The following is a 19,629-nucleotide window of genomic DNA, read 5'->3' on the forward strand; positions in this document are numbered from 1 at the left end:
AACAATTTGTACTTTTTTAAAGGGACTTTATTATTCCTACTTCAAAACCATTATCGAAGCACCTTCATTTTTGGAAGGACTATGGATGATTATGAATGACAAGCTTACTGAATATCCCCTTGCAATTAATACAGTGAAACGCTTCCATCTTTATCCAGAGGTAAGCAATATTTGGGAACAAATATTTGTAGAGGGATTCTTCTTTATCAGATAAAAATAGTAAGCACAATGATGTTATAGGAAGGAGGGGATTTTAAAGTTTATTGATTGTATGTGTCCTTATAGTTGAGCAGTGTATCAAAAGTTCCTGTCCTAAATTTAAAAGCCCCAGAAATTATGCTCACAACTTAAAGAATAGAACCTTAGTATGGAATTAATGACTAGTGTAATAGGCCAAATGGGAAGGAGCCAAGAAGGATTCTCGAGGGAGATGGTCTGTTGGCTTTATTTTTTTTAAAACCTCAATCTATTATTTTCTAATTCTAGCAAAAATATATCCTGTTAAATTCCTCTTCTTTTCCCCAAGCAAGTCTTGGTGAAAAGCAGTACATGGCTACTGCAGTATTTACAAAGACCATATATTACAAAACATCAGCAGAGAAAACGCTGTGGGAAGATATTATTGAAGCATTCTTTAATCAGTATTCATCAAATTACCTACTCCTTGATTTATAAAATGAAATAAATGAATGATTTGATAAAAGTAACATCAGGGCAAAAGCAAAATAGATACAAATATAAGTACAATAGCTTCTTTTTAAAAAGTTTTTATTTGAGTATAGTTGCTTTACAATGTTGTATTAGTTTCTACTGTACAGCAAAGTGAGTCAGCTATACGTATACATGTATCCCTTCTTTTTTGGATTTCCTTCCCATTTAGGTCACCACATAGCACTGCATAGAGTTCCCTATGCTATACAGTAGGTTCTCATTAGTTATCTATTTTATACATAGTATCAATAGTGTATATATCAGTCCCAACCTCCCAATTCATCCCACCCACCCTTTTCCCCCTTGGTCTCCATACATTTGTCCTCTACATCAGGTGTCTCTTTTTCTGCTTTGTAAATAAGATTGTCTATACCAATATTTTCAGATTCCACATATATGCGTTAATATACAATATTCGTTTTTCTCTCTCTGACTTGCTTCACTCTGTATGACAGTCTCTAGATCCATCCATGTCTCTACAAATGACCCAATTCGTTCCTTTTTATGGCTGAGTAATATTCCATTGTACACATGTACCACATCTTCTTTATCCATTCATCTGTCGATGGATACCTAGGTTGCTTCCACGTCCTGACTATTGTAAATAGTGCTGCAGTGAGCATTGTGGTGCATGACTCTTTTTGAATTACGGTTTTCTCAGGGTATATGCCCAGTAGTGAGATTGCTGGGTCATATGGTAGTTCTATTTTTAGTTTCTTAAGGAGCCTCCATACTGTTCTCCACAGTGGCTGTATCAATTTACATTCCCACCAATAGTGCAAGAGGGTTCCCTTTTCTCCACACCTTCTCCAGCATTTATTGTTTGTAGATTTTTTGATGATGCCCATTCTGACTGGTGTGAGGTGATATCTCATTGTAGTTTTGATTTGCATTTTCTAATAATTAGTGATGTTGAGCATTTTTTCATGTGTTTGTTGGCCATCTGTATGTCTTCTTTGGAGAAATGTCTGTTTAGGCCTCCAGCCCATTTTTTGGATTGGGTTGTTTGTTTTTTAATATTGAGCTGCATGAACTGTTTGTATATTTTGGAGATTAATCCTTTGGCCGTTGCATCTGTTGGCTTTAGAGACTGTGTAGATGGGTATACTGATCACATGAAGGGACAATGACAGTGACGAGTAGAATAGTGACCTTGGGGATACATTAATAAGGCAAGATTTATTTAGTTATATAGCTAGAAATCTATGAATACTTCCCAATACTAAAAAAAGTATGAACTTTATGATAGTCTTCAAATTCTAGAAATTGGAAAAAAGAAGAAAAAAAATAGTAGATTCAGTTTGTGAACTCTGAAGATAAATGCTGACTTGACAGCATGGTAAGAACTACTTTTGAGTTATCTCAGAATCCAGCAGATAAGTTAAAAAGTCTAGCTTTTTATTTCTTTCTTCATATTTTATAGCTTTTAAAAATTATTATTTTGATTTTAAATGTTTAAAATTGCAGAAGCTAGAGAATAATGTGCAAATATGTGTGGTCAACCACCTACAATAAATAAGTGCTATTCTTTTATCATTTTTGCTTCTGATATTTTAAAATAAATAAAGCATTATAAATACAGTTAAAGTCATCTTTGTTCTGCTTCCCAGTTAAGTTTGTTCCTTTCCCATTCTCACAAGCATCATTATCGTGAATTTGATGTGTATATCCATCCAGTTCTTTTTTCAAGGATTGTTTTATGTGTTTTTGTAATTTCACATAAGTGTTCTCATACTGAACATATCACTCTACAACTTTTTCCTCAGTATTTTATTTTGGAATTTTTGAAAATGTATGTACATATTTATTTTTCTTTAATTTCAACCATTTTATGAATTCCAAAATTATTTGTATATTTCCCTATTATGGATATTAAATTATTTCCAGTTTTTAAATTACAGATGTAAACCATATAATCCAGCAGTTGTACTCCAGGACATTTATCCCAGAGAAATTAAAATTTATATTCACACAAAAACCTATACACATTTATTGTAGCTTTATACATTGTAGCACAAAACTGCAAACAACACAGATGTCCTTTGACATGTGAATGGTTAAAGAAACTGTGGTACACTCATACCAGGAATACAATTCAGCAATAAAAAAGGAACAAACCATAAGAAACTGCCAAACTGTTTTCCAGAGTGGTTATGCAATTTTACGTTTCTACCAGGAATGTATAAGTGATTCACTTTCTCCACAGGGTCTCCAGCATTTGGTGTTGTCACTACTTTTTATTTTAATGATTCTGATTTATCAGAATGTAGTGATTTATCATTGTGGTTTTAATGTGCATTTCCCTAATGACTAATGTTGTTGAACGCTCCTTTTTTGTGTTTATTAGCTAGCTATATACCCTCTTCAGTGAAATGTGTCTTCATGTCTTTTGCTAATTTTCTAATTGGGTTTTTTTTTTTTAATGTTGAATCTTAGGATGTTCTTTATATATTCTAGGTACTACTTCTTTGCCAGGTATGTGGTTTGCAAATATTTTCTCCCGGTCTATACCTTGTTTTTTCATCCTCTTAAGTAGAGTCTTTTGCATAAGACAATTCTTAAATTTTAATGGAGTCCAGTTTAGCAATTTTTCTTCTTGTGGATTGTGCTTTTGGTGTCAAGTCTAAGAATTCTTTGCCTAGCCCTAGATGCTAAATATTTTCTACGTTTTTTTCTAAAAGCAATTCGAATTCTATCTGTGATCCATTTCATTTTGAATTAATTTCTTTATGTGACGTGAGACGTGAGACTTGGGTAAAGGTTATGTTGTTGTTGTTTTTTACCTATGGATGTCCAGTAGTTTCCATACCACTTGTTGAAAGGGCTATCTTTTCTTCATTGAATTGCTTTTGCACCTATGTGACAATAAATTAGGCATATTTCTATGGGTTTATTTCTGGGTTCCCTTCTCTCTTCCATTGATTTATGTGTCTATCCCTCTGCCAGTACCATATAGTCTTGATTTAATGTACCTATACAGTAAGTCTTGGATTAGGTAAACTGATTTCTCTCACTTCATTCTTTTTCAAAATTGGTTTAGCTAGTTCATGTGCCTTTTAATGTGTATTTAACAATAATGTTTTCTATATCTAATTCTATTGATACTTTAATAAGAATTACATTAAACATGTAAATAAATTTGAGGAGAACTGACCTCTTTGCTATTGAGTCTTCTAATTCATGAACATGGTGTGTCGCTTGTTTATTTAGGTATTCTTTGGTTTCTTTCAAAAGCATTGTGTAGTTTTCAGCATACGAGTCTTGTATGTGTTTTGATAAATATACGCCTAAGTATTTCATGTTTTTTTAAATGATGATAAAGGGGATTATATTTTTAATATTGATGCCCACATGTTCATTGTTACATGGAAATACAGTTGATTTTTTTGGTATGTTTATCTTTTACCCTGCAATCTTGCTGAATTCAATTATTAGTTCTAGGAGTATTTTTTTTTACACATATGTTGGGATTTTTCTACATTGTGAGGCATTTAATATGCAAATAGAGTATTATTTTTTTCTTTTAATCTGTATGTCTGTTATTTCTCTTATTTACCTTATTGCACTGGCTAGAACTTTCAGTACTATGTTTATTAAGACTGGTGAATGTGGACATCTAGACCTCATTCTTTTTTTTTTTTTTTTTTTGGTACACGGGCCTCTCACTGTAGTGGCCTCTCCCATTGTGGAGCACAGGCTCCGGACGCACAGGCTCAGCAGCCATGGCTCACGGGCCCAGCCGCTCCCCGGCATGTGGGATCTTCCCGGACCGGGGCATGAACCCGTGTCCCCTGCATCGGCAGGCGGACTCTCAACCACTGCGCCACCAGGGAAGCCCCAGGCCTCATTCTTGATCTTAGGGAAAAAGCATTCAGTCTCAAACCATTAAGTATAAAGTTAGCTGTAAGTTTTTTTGCACATGACCTTTATAAGATTGAGGTAGTTCCTCTCTTATTCCTAGTTTTTTCTGTAAGTTCTTATCAGAATGGGTATTGAATTTTTTCTAATGCTTTTTCTGCACCAATTGATATGATCATGGAATTTATCTTCTTTGTTCCATTAATATGATGGAGTACATTCATTTTTTCATACTGAAATAGTCTTGCATCCCTGGAATAAACCCCATCTGATCATGGCATATAATTATTTTAGTATATTGCTGAAATCTATTTACTAATATTTTGTTAGGGTTTGTTACGTCTGTCTTTATAAGGGGTATTAGTATGTGGTTTAATTTTTTGGTACTTTCTTCGTTGGTTTTGGTATCAAGTATCAAAATATCTTTAACTCCAAACCTGAGAAAATAAAGCAAAGGGAAAGTCCAGGGAACCTATTACCATGTCATTCCTTGGGCCCTGACATTCCTATCTAGTTTGCCTCTTTTCTCTACCTTCAAGGGTCTCTTGTGTTTGATTTATATTATTCACAGGAGTTCTAGTTGTACTTGTAGGAATAGGAAATTTACATTATTTAAATGTTGACTTTTTTTCATTTTCATTTAGTTTAAGTGATTTTCTAATTTCCCATATGATTTCTCCTTTGATCCATTGGATACTTAAATATTGTTATTTAATTTCAGAGTACTTAAGGGTTTCCCAAATTTCTTTCTTTTTTTCTTTTAATTTCTATAAGTACTTTTCAATGTAATTTGTAGTAGTAACAATTGTATAGTATAGACCTACCTAAGATCTAGGATGAAAGGCAGTTTTCTGCAGCAGCTTTCTCTATATCCCGGCTTACTTTTCAAAGGTAGTCTGACCATATTTCCTCTAATGATTATCTGTCTAATTCTAGTGTAAATGGAAAAATCAAAAAGAAAAAAAAAACTATTTGTTGAATCTTCAACTTTAGTTAACATTCACTTACTCTGTGTATATAAGATAAGGACTTAGCTTGTTAGACTAGGCCCATTTTTTCCAGTGTTTGTTAAGTATTATTTTTAGTTTTTGATTACTTTTGGAACTTTTTGTCGTTACATCTCTGTTTCTTGTTCCACTAGTTTCAAACAGTATGGTCTCTAAAACATTAGCTAATTTTTTTCTTTTTACTTATTAAAAATATTTATTGAATAATTTGCAGTTTTCAGCTTCTTTGATGCTTTGAAAAAGTAATCATGGTAATGTAGTTCATTTGTTTTCAAAACTTGAAAGCATGTAAATGACAGGCAACAAGGACTCGTCCAGTCTTATTTTCATATTGCATAGATACAATATGCAGATTTACATTTGCTTGCGACCTTATATAGTACTTAAGTGTTGAAGTAAATGTCCATACTTCGTGTTCACAAGATTAATTTCTCATCTAAAGATGAAATTAATTTCTCACCTAAAAGTGTAAGTTTGAAACAATGTATTTTGTAAAGACAAAAGCATTTAATGCTTACTATATGCCAGTACTTATATATATAAGCTCTAATCTCCAATCACTCTTGTAAGATGGTTATTATTGATATTAACCTCATTTAACAGATGAGGTGACTGAGGTTCAGAGGTTGAAGGATTACTTCACAGCGTAGAAACCATACCTTGTAGAGTCAGAATTTTTTGTTCTATTTTGACTTCAAAGTCATGCTTTTCTACTATATTAAACGACATCTCAGAAAGGAGTATAATTCTAGAATTTGCACATACATTTAATGTGGAAATTTTTTGTACATGTATGAAAAATACACAAGAATAGAAGTTATAAGTTTAAACAGAATGTCGTCTTATAAAATTAAGTGATAAAATCGTAAATAATATTATATATGAAAAGATGTTTATGACATTGTTTAGTGATGTATATTACATTAACATCTTATAATACATAATATTACATAATGAATAACTCTAGCTACATGTTTCTTATGCCTAGGGAGAGACTGGAAGGATGGTCACCAAAATAGTAAAAGTAGTTAGTTCTAGGTTACTTTTAGTTTCCCTTTGAACTCCTCTTTACTTTTTTTGAACTTTTTTCCCCAATGATTTTGCATTATTTTTCCCAAATCTATAAAATTATTTATTAAAAAATCTCCCAGGCATGAGCATTTTGTCTGTAATTTTTTTGTTGCTATTTTCCCTTGTCTTTAAACTTTTTTTTTTTTTAATATTTATTTATTTATTTTTGGCTGTGTTGGGTCTTCGTTTCCGTGCGAGGGCTTTCTCTAGTTGCGGCGAGCGGGGGCCACTCTTCATCGCGGTGCGCGGGCCTCTCACTGTCGCGGCCTCTCCTGTTGCGGAGCACAGGCTCCAGACGCCGCAGGCTCAGTAGTTGTGGCTCACGGACCTAGTTGCTCCGTGGCATGTGGGATCTTCCCAGACCAGGGCTCAAACCTGTGTCCCCTGCATTGGCAGGCAGATTCTCAACCACTGCGCCACCAGGGAAACCCTAAACTTTTTAAAGTAGATTTCAGGTTGGGAAGTACTGGTTAATTAAATCTGCTTGGTCAGAGTTTTAATGGGCACAGGAGCTGTTATTCCATGTGCAGTTGGTTTTATAGACTATGAGTTGGTTTTTAGACTATGAAGAAAATAAGTTCAAGGACCTAAGGGAAGTGTTACAAAATACTTCTGTAAATCTTTGTATTTTGCTATTAATTATCATAATTATGTACTTCATGCTTTATTTTACAGCTACTATTAATTATGTTAGAGTTGATTACAAGAGTATATTACAGAGATGTTGATCACAACATAAATTTTGTAGATGTGCATTACTCAGTAATACATAACTTTAGTTGATAGTGTGTGTGTATAAAATTTTAAATGATTGTTTCCCACATGAAATGATTTAAATAAATTCATCAAAGTTTATAATGTTAAAGGCAACCATCATAAAATGGTATTTTGGAAAAATTATTATTAAGAAGATATTGAATTTTTCTTCATTATCTTTTTGATTTTATCTTTTGTAGGTGATTATAGCCTTCTGGTATCGCACATTTATGGGAATAATGAATTTATTTGGGCTGGAAACAAAGACCTGCTGGAATGTGACGAGAGTAGAACCTCTAAATGAAGTTCAAAGCTGTGAAGGCATGTTTCTTCCTAAAATGCTGTTGTATTGTCATTAATGTTTACATAAACGTAATGTTATGACTCCTTTAAGAATTACTATAAACTACTGTGATTTTTTTCTTTAAAAACAGTCTAGAACTGATTCACCTAAAAGTGTATTTACCCTTTAATTTTCTGAGAAGACAATGTACTTGCTAATAAGAGTGTTAATTTGGAATTTAATTTGAGTATTAATATGCTCCAGTGTAAGGCCACACTGATTATAAGTCATTCCTCCATTTCAGAAGGTACAAAAAAAGCTCTGGGGTGGCTTGAATATATAAATTTGGGGGATGTAGATTAAATAGTCACAGTTCTACCTGTAATAGTTAACATAAATAGTTAATGTAAAAATTTAGTTATGCATAAATATTTAAAAATCAGATATATAATAGATTACTTTAGAAATTCTGCTGTTTTTGTGCTCTCACAGTCCATGAATAGTTCTAATCAAACTCTTCATATACATCTTCTACATCAGTATCTTTGTCAAAGAACTGCTTTTCGAATCATCTAACAGTTTTCCAGGATCTGTGATTGTCACTTCCATTTAAGATGTTTGCAGTTTAGCACTGTTACAATCTTAGCATGATGCTGTTCCTTGAAACTCTTATTTGAAATCACATGTATCTACTTGCATAACACATAGTTGTTTTTTCTTTATTTCTTCATATTCTCTAGAACATTATGTTTTATAAATATATTTTTGTTGACTTGTGTATAGTAACATTCAGTTCTCAGAATATATCCTAAATTTGTATTGCCATGTTTCCCTTACATTTTTACTGATTCCCTCAGATGGTCTTTATAACCATGGTCAGCTTATAAGGTATAAACTTTTCTGAGGGATGAGAAAAAATCACCTTATATATGTACATATATGGTATTTATTAAGTTGCCACTAAGTTATAGGTTAGTGTTGGCACTTGGGACCCCAAGATAAACTGGGTAAACATGGGGCCTTACCCTCATAGAGTTTGCAACATAAGAGGGATGTTAGCGGTTACAACTGTGGTGGATGTTACAAATAGGAAAATAAGATTGCTGAGGTTAGGAGAAGTGTTTCAAGAATAGGAACCATAATTTTCCAAAGTCCTGAGGCAAGGGAGAACTGAAAGAAAGCTAGATTTCCTAGAGCAGAGAGATAGAGAAGAAAACATGGTGTGAAATGATGCTTAGAATGTAAGCAAGGGTCCGATAATGAAGGACCATTTACTAGTTAAGGATTTTATGTGTATTCATTGAAGACTTTTGACAGATTTTTATTTTCAAAACACAATTTTGGCAGTTACATGGAAAAGACACTAGTAAAGGACAAAAGTGAATTCAGTGAGGCCAGGCAGGAAACTATTTTGCTCTCAGCAAGTGATTGCAGGAAAGGTAACTGGAAAATGAATGGATTTGAGAGATAGCTGGAAGGAGAAACGACAAGATTTGGTAATTGTTTGATGGGGAAGGGGAAGGAGAATGAATTTATGTAACACTGTTGGGTTTCTGGCTTAATTGAGTCCCTCCATTCAAAGTGGTAAGAAACATTTTTAAAAGTAGCAGGTTTGAATTGCTATTAATTCGAGGTACCTGAGAAACCCCAAAGTGTAGATGTCAAGAGGCTCCCTGCATATACATACCTATAGGAATAAGAAGAAAGTTCTCATCTGAAGGTACACTTGGAGTCATCTGATTATAGATGATAATTGGAACCATGGAACTGGAAGAATTTCTTTAAGGAGAATATACAGACTGAGAAAAGAAGAAGGTATATGACAGAGCCTAAGGTGGTCCAACATTGAAGGGGGGTGGTGTAAAAGGATGAGAAGTTACTAGGACAGACTGAAAAGGAATGATCAGAGAAGAAGAAGAAATCAGAAAGGCCAGCCTTTAGATCCTGGCTCCACCAGTTACAGCTAAATAACTTTTGACAAGTTACTTAAGTTTTCTGTGTTGTTTTCTCAACCATTAAAAAACGTATTTTCATACCAAGTAATTTCAGAGATTTGTTCTGAGTATTATGTGATATGATGATTGCAAAGTACCTAGTAGATTATGTGTGTGTGTTAATATATATATATATGTATTGTCTTATACACAGGATATATTAAGTATTAAGGTCCTGGCTATACATGATAATGGATTAATTTATCCCATACAGACTAAAGCTGCTCCTTGAAGTCAGGGGCCGTATTTTACTCATCCTAGAGCCTAGCAAAAGATAAAATTAATGCAATGGATTTTCGCTTGTAATTTATCAAATGGCTCTACAGACAGTTCTAGATACGGAACAATAGCAGCATCACCTAAATAAAATGAAGCACCAACTAATCATTACACTATAACAACACTTCAATAGGGAAAAGTATAAATGTAACTAATAATGCCTCATGGATGGGGAAAGTACTAATGTAACTATTAAATAGAGCAGCAGTCTGAGCAGCAAAGCTTTCAGCAAATTCACTAGCTCTTGATTACAAAGCATTGAGATAATTATGCCCAATTACTGTATAGTAATTTATTCATTAAATACTGAATAATCCGTGTCTTTTTAAAGGATTGGGAGACCCTGCTTGCTTTTATGTTGGTGTGATTTTTATTTTAAATGGAATAATGATGGGATTGTTCTTCATATATGGTGCATACTTGAGGTAAGACTACTGTATTAAAAGATCTTCCAGTGGGATAATAAGGACTTTCTGACATTTGTTGATTAAATTAAAAGGATAGGGCTTCCCTGGTGGCGCAGTGGTTGAGAGTCCGCCTGCCAGTGCAGGGGACACGGGTTCGTGCCCCGGTCCGGGAGGATCCCACATGGCGCGGAGTGGCTGGGCCCGTGAGCCATGGCCGCTGAGCCTGTGTGTCCAGAGCCTGTGCTCCGCAACGGGAGAGGACACAACAGTGAGAGGCCCGCGTACAAAAATAAATAAATAAATAATTAATTAATTAAAAGGATAAATAACAAGATTAATTGACTAATAGTAGGAAACCTTTAGATTTTATTTTTTTCAGAAGCTGAGCCAAATATGCAGCCAAAAGCTAGAGCTGTCACTAAAACAATATCTTAAAGGCCTGTCTTTTATCCTTATGGGGGTATTTTTTAAGCTTATTAAGATTCCTGAACAAAGATTTTAATGAAAATACCTCTAGATCATGTGTAAAATTATTATAACATTAGAGGGGATCTTTGGTTGGCATTAGTAGCAAAGTATTAATATTTCTAATTTTCATCTCTGTACATGTGAAATTAAGAAAGCAGTAAAAGAAAATGTATATCACTTGTAGCATACACTTACATTTGATAGCCTATCTTTCTTGATAACAGCACCACAATTTTGTTTGGGGTAGCAGGGTGCCCAATTTCAGGTGATAGGTTGAGTTAACTATGACCATTGTGTATTCTGCTTCCCACTCTCCATTGCATGTTGGGAGAGCCATATGAGCTAGCTTTTCTGGTGAAAAAGAAAGTGAAATCAGACTTGGTTACACCAGGAAAGCATTTGCCTTTCTAACAAAAGGTTAGATTCAGCTGCCGCTTTTCTGTTATTTTCCTGCTTTTACCTGGATGTGATACCTGGAGCTATTGCAGTCATTTTGTGATCATGAGGAAAAGGCCATAACCATAGCACATATGTCTGCCTTTTTTTTTTTTTTGCGCTATGTGGGCCTCTCACAAACCCTGCAGTTCTTCTATTCCTGTGCTTTCTAAAGATTCTATAGTCTTTTGAGAATCTTTCACTTACATATTAGCCATAAACCATACTTGTTTTATTGTTTTTGTTTTTGTTTTTTGTGGTACGCGACCTCTCACTGTTGTGGCTTCTCCTGTTGTGGAGCACAGGCTCTGGACGCGCAGGCTCAACAGCCATGGCTCACGGGCCCAGCTGCTCCGCGGCATGTGGGATCCTCCCGGACCGGGGCACAAACCCCTGTCTCCTGCATTGGCAGGTGGACCCTCAACCACTGCGCCACCAGGGAAGCCCTCATATGTCTGCCTTAACATCCTTCTGCTGCTGAACCAATGCCAACAGACACTTATCTTTTATTTTCTTGTTGAATGATATAATAAGCATCCATATTATTTAAGACACTTCTGTCAGATTTTGTTTTTGACAACAGAATACATTTTTAACTGAATCATCAGATTTCTTTACAATGTTATTCTTGAACTGTGCAACATTAAAAGTGAAAAATCTAGATTTAATCTTTCAACAATTACTGAGTTTTCATAAGGTTTATGTTTCTATAGAGATTAATACATATATACCCCTTGGTTTTGGAAGTTTTCAGCATAAAAATCCTAGCACAGAATCAGTGAAAAATTGTGATCTTGATAAAATTGTTGGCCTTGATAAGCTGATTTTAAAATTATTCAGAAATGCACAGGGCCTAAAATAGTTGAGACAATCCTGAAGGAAATGTGAGAACTTGCTTCATTAATTATTTCTATATTATAAAACTAATGTAAATAAGACAATGTGATATTGGCATAGAGATAGACAAGTAGATCACTGGAATAAAGTAGAACCCAGAAGCAGAAATGTACATTGATATACACCTGGTATATGACAAAGTGGATATTACAGATCAGTGAGCAAGGATAGGCTTCTCAATAAATGGTGCTGAAATAATGGGGAGATCATATGGAACAAAGCAGAGTCAGAACTTATGAAAAACAAATACTAGTTGGATTAAAAACTCAAATGTGATAGACAAAATTATAAAATGTTTAAAATGTTATATAGAAGATTATCATCAGTAACTTGGGGGTAAGAAAGGATTTCTTAAACAAGGTACAAAAGTCCAGCCATGAAGAAAAAAACTGATAAATTTGACGAAAAGAATTTAAGTTCCTCAAGATATAATAGAATGAAAAGATAAGCCACAAGCTGGGAAAAGATACTGCAAAGCGTGTATGCAATGTGGTATCCAGACTTACATTCATTAATTAGACAAATATTTATTGAATGCCTACTGTGACTGGGAGCACTATTCTAGGTGCTAGGAAAACAAAACAAACAATCCCTGTCCTCATGGAATTTATATTCTAGGGGATAGACAAAGACTAAGAAGATAGACCACCCAACTGAAAATCGGACAAAATATTTATGAATAGACATTTCCCAGAAGAATTTCAGATTGCCAATAAACATGTAAAATTGACCACCATCATTAATTATGGGGAAAAGACTAATTTAAACCACAATGAGATACCATTTCACACCTACTAGATTTACAAAGGCAACTTTTAACCCTGGTGGGTGGATATATAAATTAGTACAGCTATTTTGGAAAAATGGTGTGCATTATCTAGTAATTTGAAGATACAGGTACCTTATAACTCAGCAATTCCAATTTAAAGTAAATATGCCTAAGAAACTCTTTTATGTATACCAGAAAATATATACAAGAACATAGCAGCATTGTTTGTACTAGCTCCAAACTAGAAACAACTTAAGTGTCCTTCAGCAGAGAAGTGTACACATTGTAGGTTTATTAATACAGTGAAATACTGTACAACAATGGTAATGAACTATAGCTACAAACATCAATGTGGAAAAGTCTTACAAATGTTGAATGAATCAAGGCATGCACAAAATTTTAAAATACTGCATACTTATATTTGTATAAAGTTTAAACACAGATTAAATGATAGTATGATATGTATATAGAAGCAGTTATATTGGTAACCACAAAACTCAGGATAGTGGCTGTCTTAAGAGGTGGCAAGTGAGGTCTCAGGGTGTGATCAGTTTTCTGTTTCAATGATATATGGTAGTTACAAGAATATCCACTTTATAAGTGTTCTATAAGCTATCTAGAAATTTTTATGTACTTTTCTATATGTGTGTCAGATAGGAAAAATACATAAGCTCATCAGTATTTTGAGGGAAAGGATGACTTTTAGATTATGTTAACAGGCTTTAAATTGTTCTAGTTTAAAAAATAGTTTATTTATTATGCTTTTTTCAAATATGGAAAATGTTACACGAGACTAAGACATTTTAAAAGTTAGTACTTTTCATTGGGAGAGCTACCCAAAAGGTGAAAGTCTTCTCTAAATTGGTTACACAGTTCTAGAATATCAAATACATTATTAGGCTCCAGTCTTTAAGAAGGATATGTAGATATAACATATGTTGGCTATAAAAGTGTCACCAAAACTGTGAGGAGATTAGAAACTATGGCATATGAGAATATGAGAAACAAAAGAAATAGGGATTTGGGGAAATTTTTCTATTTCTTACCTTGGCCACCCTTCCGCACTGGCACTAACTTGGAAGGTAGATATTCCATTTCTATTCTTTTGGTGGTTAATGATAAAATGTTAACATGCATATCTAACTTGATCAAGTCTAAAATTAATTGATATCTTTCCTCTTCTTTTTGATCAGTACAAGGAATTTCAGAACACTTTACTTCAAAACAGCCCCTAGCATCTTGTAATTATTACCATAATTTAGTACTTCTAGTACCCCTCCACAGCAGTCATCACTGTTATTTTTTGTTGTCAAATCTTCCTTAGATTTATCCACATGTTCCTAGTTTCTATATGCAGCATTTGTTCTTGCTTCTCACACCTTCCTCCTTTCAATTTCTTCTTTTCTGATGTGCGTCCTTTGAACTTCCCTTAGTGAAAACTGTTAAAGGTAAATTACTTCCCATTGGCTTTCCTCTGCTTGTTTTGTTAAACTCATTCTTTCCTTTTTTCAATCATTCAACCAATATTTATTGTCTTCCGAGTCTGAAGCTGTGTATATAATGATGAACAATACTTTAAAGAAAAGGCAACTTTAAGAAGTGGTTTTTAATCTTTGATAATAATCAGCCATCCTTGATCTCAGTTTTGTATTCTACATTGTTGTTTCTTGGGACTCAACAAAAGAATATTTGCAGTAGTTTAGATGGTTCAGTTACCGCTAAATGAAACTGTTAGACTCTTCATCTCTCAGTCACTGAAATCCAATTTGGAATGACAAAAATTTGCCTCCACTCAGAATATTCAAAGAATACAGTATAAACTCTAAAGTGCTGGCCTGTTCGTTAAAAATTATTTTATGTTCACATATAATATTTTACATAGAAAATATTTTAAATATAAAATTAGTGACATTCAGATTACTTTGTATGTACACTTTGTATGCTTTTACATTCAAGAATAAAACATCAACTACATGGGTACTTCTGAAATTTTTACTGTTATTTTATATGGTTTAGTACTATGACATTTTAAAAATCTAAGATAATTTTGTGAAAAACTCACTATATTTTACATGAATTTTGATTGTATACATTTTTTTTTACAGTGGGACTCAACTTGGAGGTCTAATTACAGTATTATGCTACTTTTTCAACCATGGAGAGGTTTGTTTTCTAGAAAATAATTTGTACAAATAGAAGGGGTGGCATAGGAACAAGGAAACTTATTCATCAAAACAGTATTTAATTGTATATTACTTAGGATTTGACAGTATTTTAAAGAACCTTGTGTTGTAAGTTGATGTTTTAATCATGTTGATCCACATTTTTACATAATAATTAGAATTTATGGTGTGAGCTATCTTGCCTGGTTTTAGAATGTATATATGTTACATATATTTTATAGAAAAAGGAAGTACTATATTAGTTGAGTTTAGGCACTTTATGTACATTATCTCACTCCCACCAAAATTTTTAGGGAGGTGGCTGTTATCCTCACAGTAGAAGATATGAAATTGAAATTTGGAGAGGATAAGTTACGTACTCAAGATTCCACATTCACACCATGATGAAGCTGGGTTTCCTCTTCTACATCTTTCTGGCTCTAAAACCTTACTTCTTTCTGTTACATCATGCTGCCTTTTTAATTACACAAAATGCTGAATTCAAAATACAAATTAACTTACTAACTCAGCCCAATAAGACATGGTCCACCTAAAAAGAGTTCATGGAAACTTACTTAGAATATGATAGATTCATTCAACAAAATATCAAGTACAAAACGTGTGCCAGAGTCTGTGTTAGATGCTGAGGATATGGCCAAGAAAAGTGGAAGAATCTGACTGCTAGTTTTTGGAAGCAAAATATGTAGTATGTTATGGCACAGATTATATAGGGTGGAAGTCTCTATCCATTACTATTGGGAAAGGTAGATACTTGGTTAATTTTAAAAAATCAGACAAGGGAATCATAAAAATTATACATAAGTATCTTAAATATATTAACTTAAAGCAAACAAATACATTGTCAGTCACCAGTGTATTAGTATAAACACAAGACCTTTTCTTTGAGTATGCCAGATGACTGACACTATGAGTTGACCTTCTTATACATACCGTAACTCACCTTCCGAGGTTTACGGTTTTGGTTTCCTGGAAGAAGAGCAATAAATTTTAAGACTCTTGCAAAGTTGTAAGAGTTTAGATTCTTTCTAGAATTTCAGAATTCTTGATATAAAATTTTATAATATTCCCACCCATATGTTTTAGAAATAGTTTTAAAGTCTATATGAAAATTTAATTAATACTTTCATTGTATACATCATATCAGTGAATCCCAAATACTTCTAGTTGTTTTTAGAAATTTATAGTTAACTCTTTCAAAGGTATATTTCACAAATTCAGAGACAGTCTTAATTACTTGTAGTGAGTGTCTATACACATTAAACTTGTCATGTGTAAACATTTGGTGTTTGTGAATGCCCTAGGTGACATTTGTTTAGATATTTTTCTGAGCATGTATAAATCCCAAAGCCCTGGGTTGCCCAGGGTCATCACTGAAGAGCTGGAATGTGGATCTGGTTTGTCTTTCCCAGAATTCTCACTGCTCCTAACCCTATCATCTTGTTTGTCCTTCGAGTGTCCTTACGTTTGGCCTGATCTATCTTTCACTTGTTTCTGGACTTGCTAGTTAATGGCTCTCTACCTAATGGCTATGTGCTGTAAGAGAACTCCAAAAACTGAGGAGCTATACCAGGTATCCAGAAATAAATGAGCCTAGTATTAAAATTACTAAAACCAGCCCACCCATGATTTTTTAAATTAATTGTGTTTATTGCAATGGAACATAGAGTGAGGTAAGCATTTTATTGATTTCAGGCTACTCGGGTGATGTGGACACCACCTCTCCGGGAAAGTTTTTCATATCCATTTCTTGTACTTCAGATGTACATCTTAACTGTGATTCTCAGGTAATTTTTATTTATAAAACAAAACTAGCTAAATTGTAAGTTTCTCAAAATTACTTCAACCTATCATTATAATTACTATATTTGGACTCTATTTTAAAAAATTACTTCAAAAATAGTGTGTCCAGTTTAAAAAGAATCTAAAATTGCTATGTAAAAAATCGTTTTCCACTTAAGAGTCTAGGCTACAGGTTTTACATAACTGTTATGTTTTAATAAACCAATATGTATGTGTTCATATATATTTGGTAAAGATGCAAAGGTTTTTGAGAAAGTATTACTTTTTTCCCTCAATGCTTATGTACTCTGACTCATTGTTGTCCATCCTATGGTTTTGATGAAGCATAAAAAAAAAAGTGTTCTATGCACAAATAAATTTGGGAAATGCTAGGTTGGATAGATAAGGAGTATCTATATTCATATGTTTATGACTATATCAGAACTACAGATGTTTCTAGAAACTCAGCCAAAGTTTCATCTCAACTGTTTTTCCTGGACACATTTTTTGGTTGGGATTAATTTTATAAGCATTTCAGAAATTTTAAAAGTCTGAGGAACAACAACAAAAACATAAATAGTAGAATACTATAAATAACTTTACCATAGAGATAGGTTCATAGAATGTTCATGAGATCTCTTATTGAGAGAGTGATCACTGTTCCCTCCAAACTCCCAGAGAAACTCGTAGTTCACTTACTAGTACCCATCAGATTTTGCCTATATTAAGATCATTTGTGTACATGTCTTCTTTCTTTCTTAAAACTGTAAATTTGTTAATAAAGCATACATACACAAATGTCTAAACATACACTTAATGTATTAAAATGCCACTGGAAACAGAGACCGTGCCACATTTATCTCTTTAACCATGGAGCACTTAGCACACTGCCATGTAGACATTTAAGGCCCTTATATGTTAGCTTAAGGAAGGTAAATAAAGGCATACTGGCGTGACTACCAACCTCTAGAAAGGTGCAGACTACCTTGTGGTTTGTTAACCTACATGAAAGTTTATTTTTGGATTGAATATGGATTTGGGAATCTGATCCTTATCCCGATTTCTATATCTTTGCTCTAAACCTTATCTTCTCTCAAAGATTATGGTAGAGGAAGCTGCCTGTTTATCCCCACTCATTCCCAGTTAAATTTCTAGAAAGATGGTTTATTTTCCATTTTTATTTTTTGAAGTGATATTAGTCTAACCAATCAGAGAGTTCATGGAATTAAATATGTTAATTAGAACATTTAGAATTGTATCCTTGAGTGCATGTGTTATACTCCATTCCTTAGCCAAAAGTAATTTTTATTTTATAAATATAACTGAGTACTTAGTGAATATATTTTGTGATATTATTAAACAATATGATCATTAAAAATTTTGCTTTTGAAAATGTATATACCACAGTACAAGAATTTATGGAAATCCAATACAACCTTTATAAAAAGAAGAGTTACAGTTTTATAATTTACACAAAATACGTGCATTTCTTTTTTTCATATTCTAAAAGGTAATAAAATCTGTGTGGTAAAAGGTATTGGTTACTGATAAATCTCATGATTGCAGAATGGATGGTTTAAACTTCAATATGCATTAGTTTAACTGTATTCCAGAATTATTTCTTTAAAGTCATTGTTTAAAATCTCTTTAGGTTTTTCTCATAGTCGTTAGCTTATTATTTCACCAGCACTTATACTTTTCTTCATTGCTTTTTGAAACGTAAAAGCGGTGGTATTTGAAAGTTATTGCTGCTCATGTAGTATAAATATCTCGAGGTATGCAAGGTCAGTTCAGATTCTACTTTCTGACATTCTTGCTGGAGTATTAAATTTCTAATGTCATGCATAGTTAAAGAAAAATAAATTTTTAGTTGAATATAGTTGATTTACAATATTTTATTAGTTTCAGGTATGCAGAATAGTGATTCATTATTTTTACAGATTATATACTCCATTAAAAGTTTACAAAATAATGACTTGAATTCCCTGTGCTATATGTTTAAGATACCTACTGATAAACTAGATACAATACTTTATTTAAAGCTCTAATTTTGTTTGTTTTATTATAAACATTTTTATAACCCAAATATTTTAAGTTCTTCTTAATGAGCTTTTAAAAGTTAACTATATTTTGTTATCTAACATCAAAGGTAAGGGGATCAATAGATTTTAGCATTTTGCAACTAGTCATTCAGTTTAATGATAGGCTACTTTTATAGTAAAACTTACTGGTGTCAATTCTCTCCATTAAGGACATCGAACAATAGTAAAAAGCATTTTATTGCACTGTGCCTTTCCAATGTTGCTTTTATGCTTCCCTGGCAATTTGCTCAGTTTATACTTTTTACACAGGTAAGATGATTTTAAACTAATTTAAGTTGAATGCAAGATGTGCTTGCTTGTTTCCATAGGAAAAAAAATTTTTATTGAAGTATAGTTGATTTACAATATTGTGCTAATTTCTGCTGTACAGCAAAGTGACTCAGTTATACACATATATACGTTCTTTTTTTATATTCTTTTTCATTACAGAGAAATTTTATATGTGATTATATTTGTGCCCTAATAGATTTTCAAAATATGGAATAATTATAAAGTTTATATACATGTGTGTTTTTTTTAATCATATAAATCTACCTTCTGTTAATGTGTTTGTTAGTTAGGCAGATATTAAACCTGCAAAAGACTTTTTCCTCTTATTTTAATCCATAATTTTTCCTGTTGGTATTTGAG

The 19,629-nt window shown here is 33.1% G+C and overlaps 1 protein-coding gene across 1 annotated transcript in view; it reads left to right on the plus strand.

Annotated features, from left to right (window-relative positions):
* Positions 1–19,629, plus strand: part of DPY19L2 (dpy-19 like 2) — an 87,127-nt gene that overhangs the window by 9,841 nt on the left and 57,657 nt on the right. Inside the window, exons 4-9 of the mRNA XM_060156028.1 lie at positions 23–160; positions 7,604–7,724; positions 10,291–10,384; positions 15,041–15,098; positions 16,811–16,902; positions 19,149–19,248. Of these exons, the coding sequence (XP_060012011.1) occupies positions 23–160; positions 7,604–7,724; positions 10,291–10,384; positions 15,041–15,098; positions 16,811–16,902; positions 19,149–19,248 (603 nt within the window). The remainder of the gene's footprint in view (positions 1–22; positions 161–7,603; positions 7,725–10,290; positions 10,385–15,040; positions 15,099–16,810; positions 16,903–19,148; positions 19,249–19,629) is intronic.

This window comes from Lagenorhynchus albirostris, chromosome 8 (assembly GCF_949774975.1).
Source record: "Lagenorhynchus albirostris chromosome 8, mLagAlb1.1, whole genome shotgun sequence".
Classification (NCBI taxonomy): Eukaryota; Metazoa; Chordata; class Mammalia; order Artiodactyla; family Delphinidae; genus Lagenorhynchus; species Lagenorhynchus albirostris.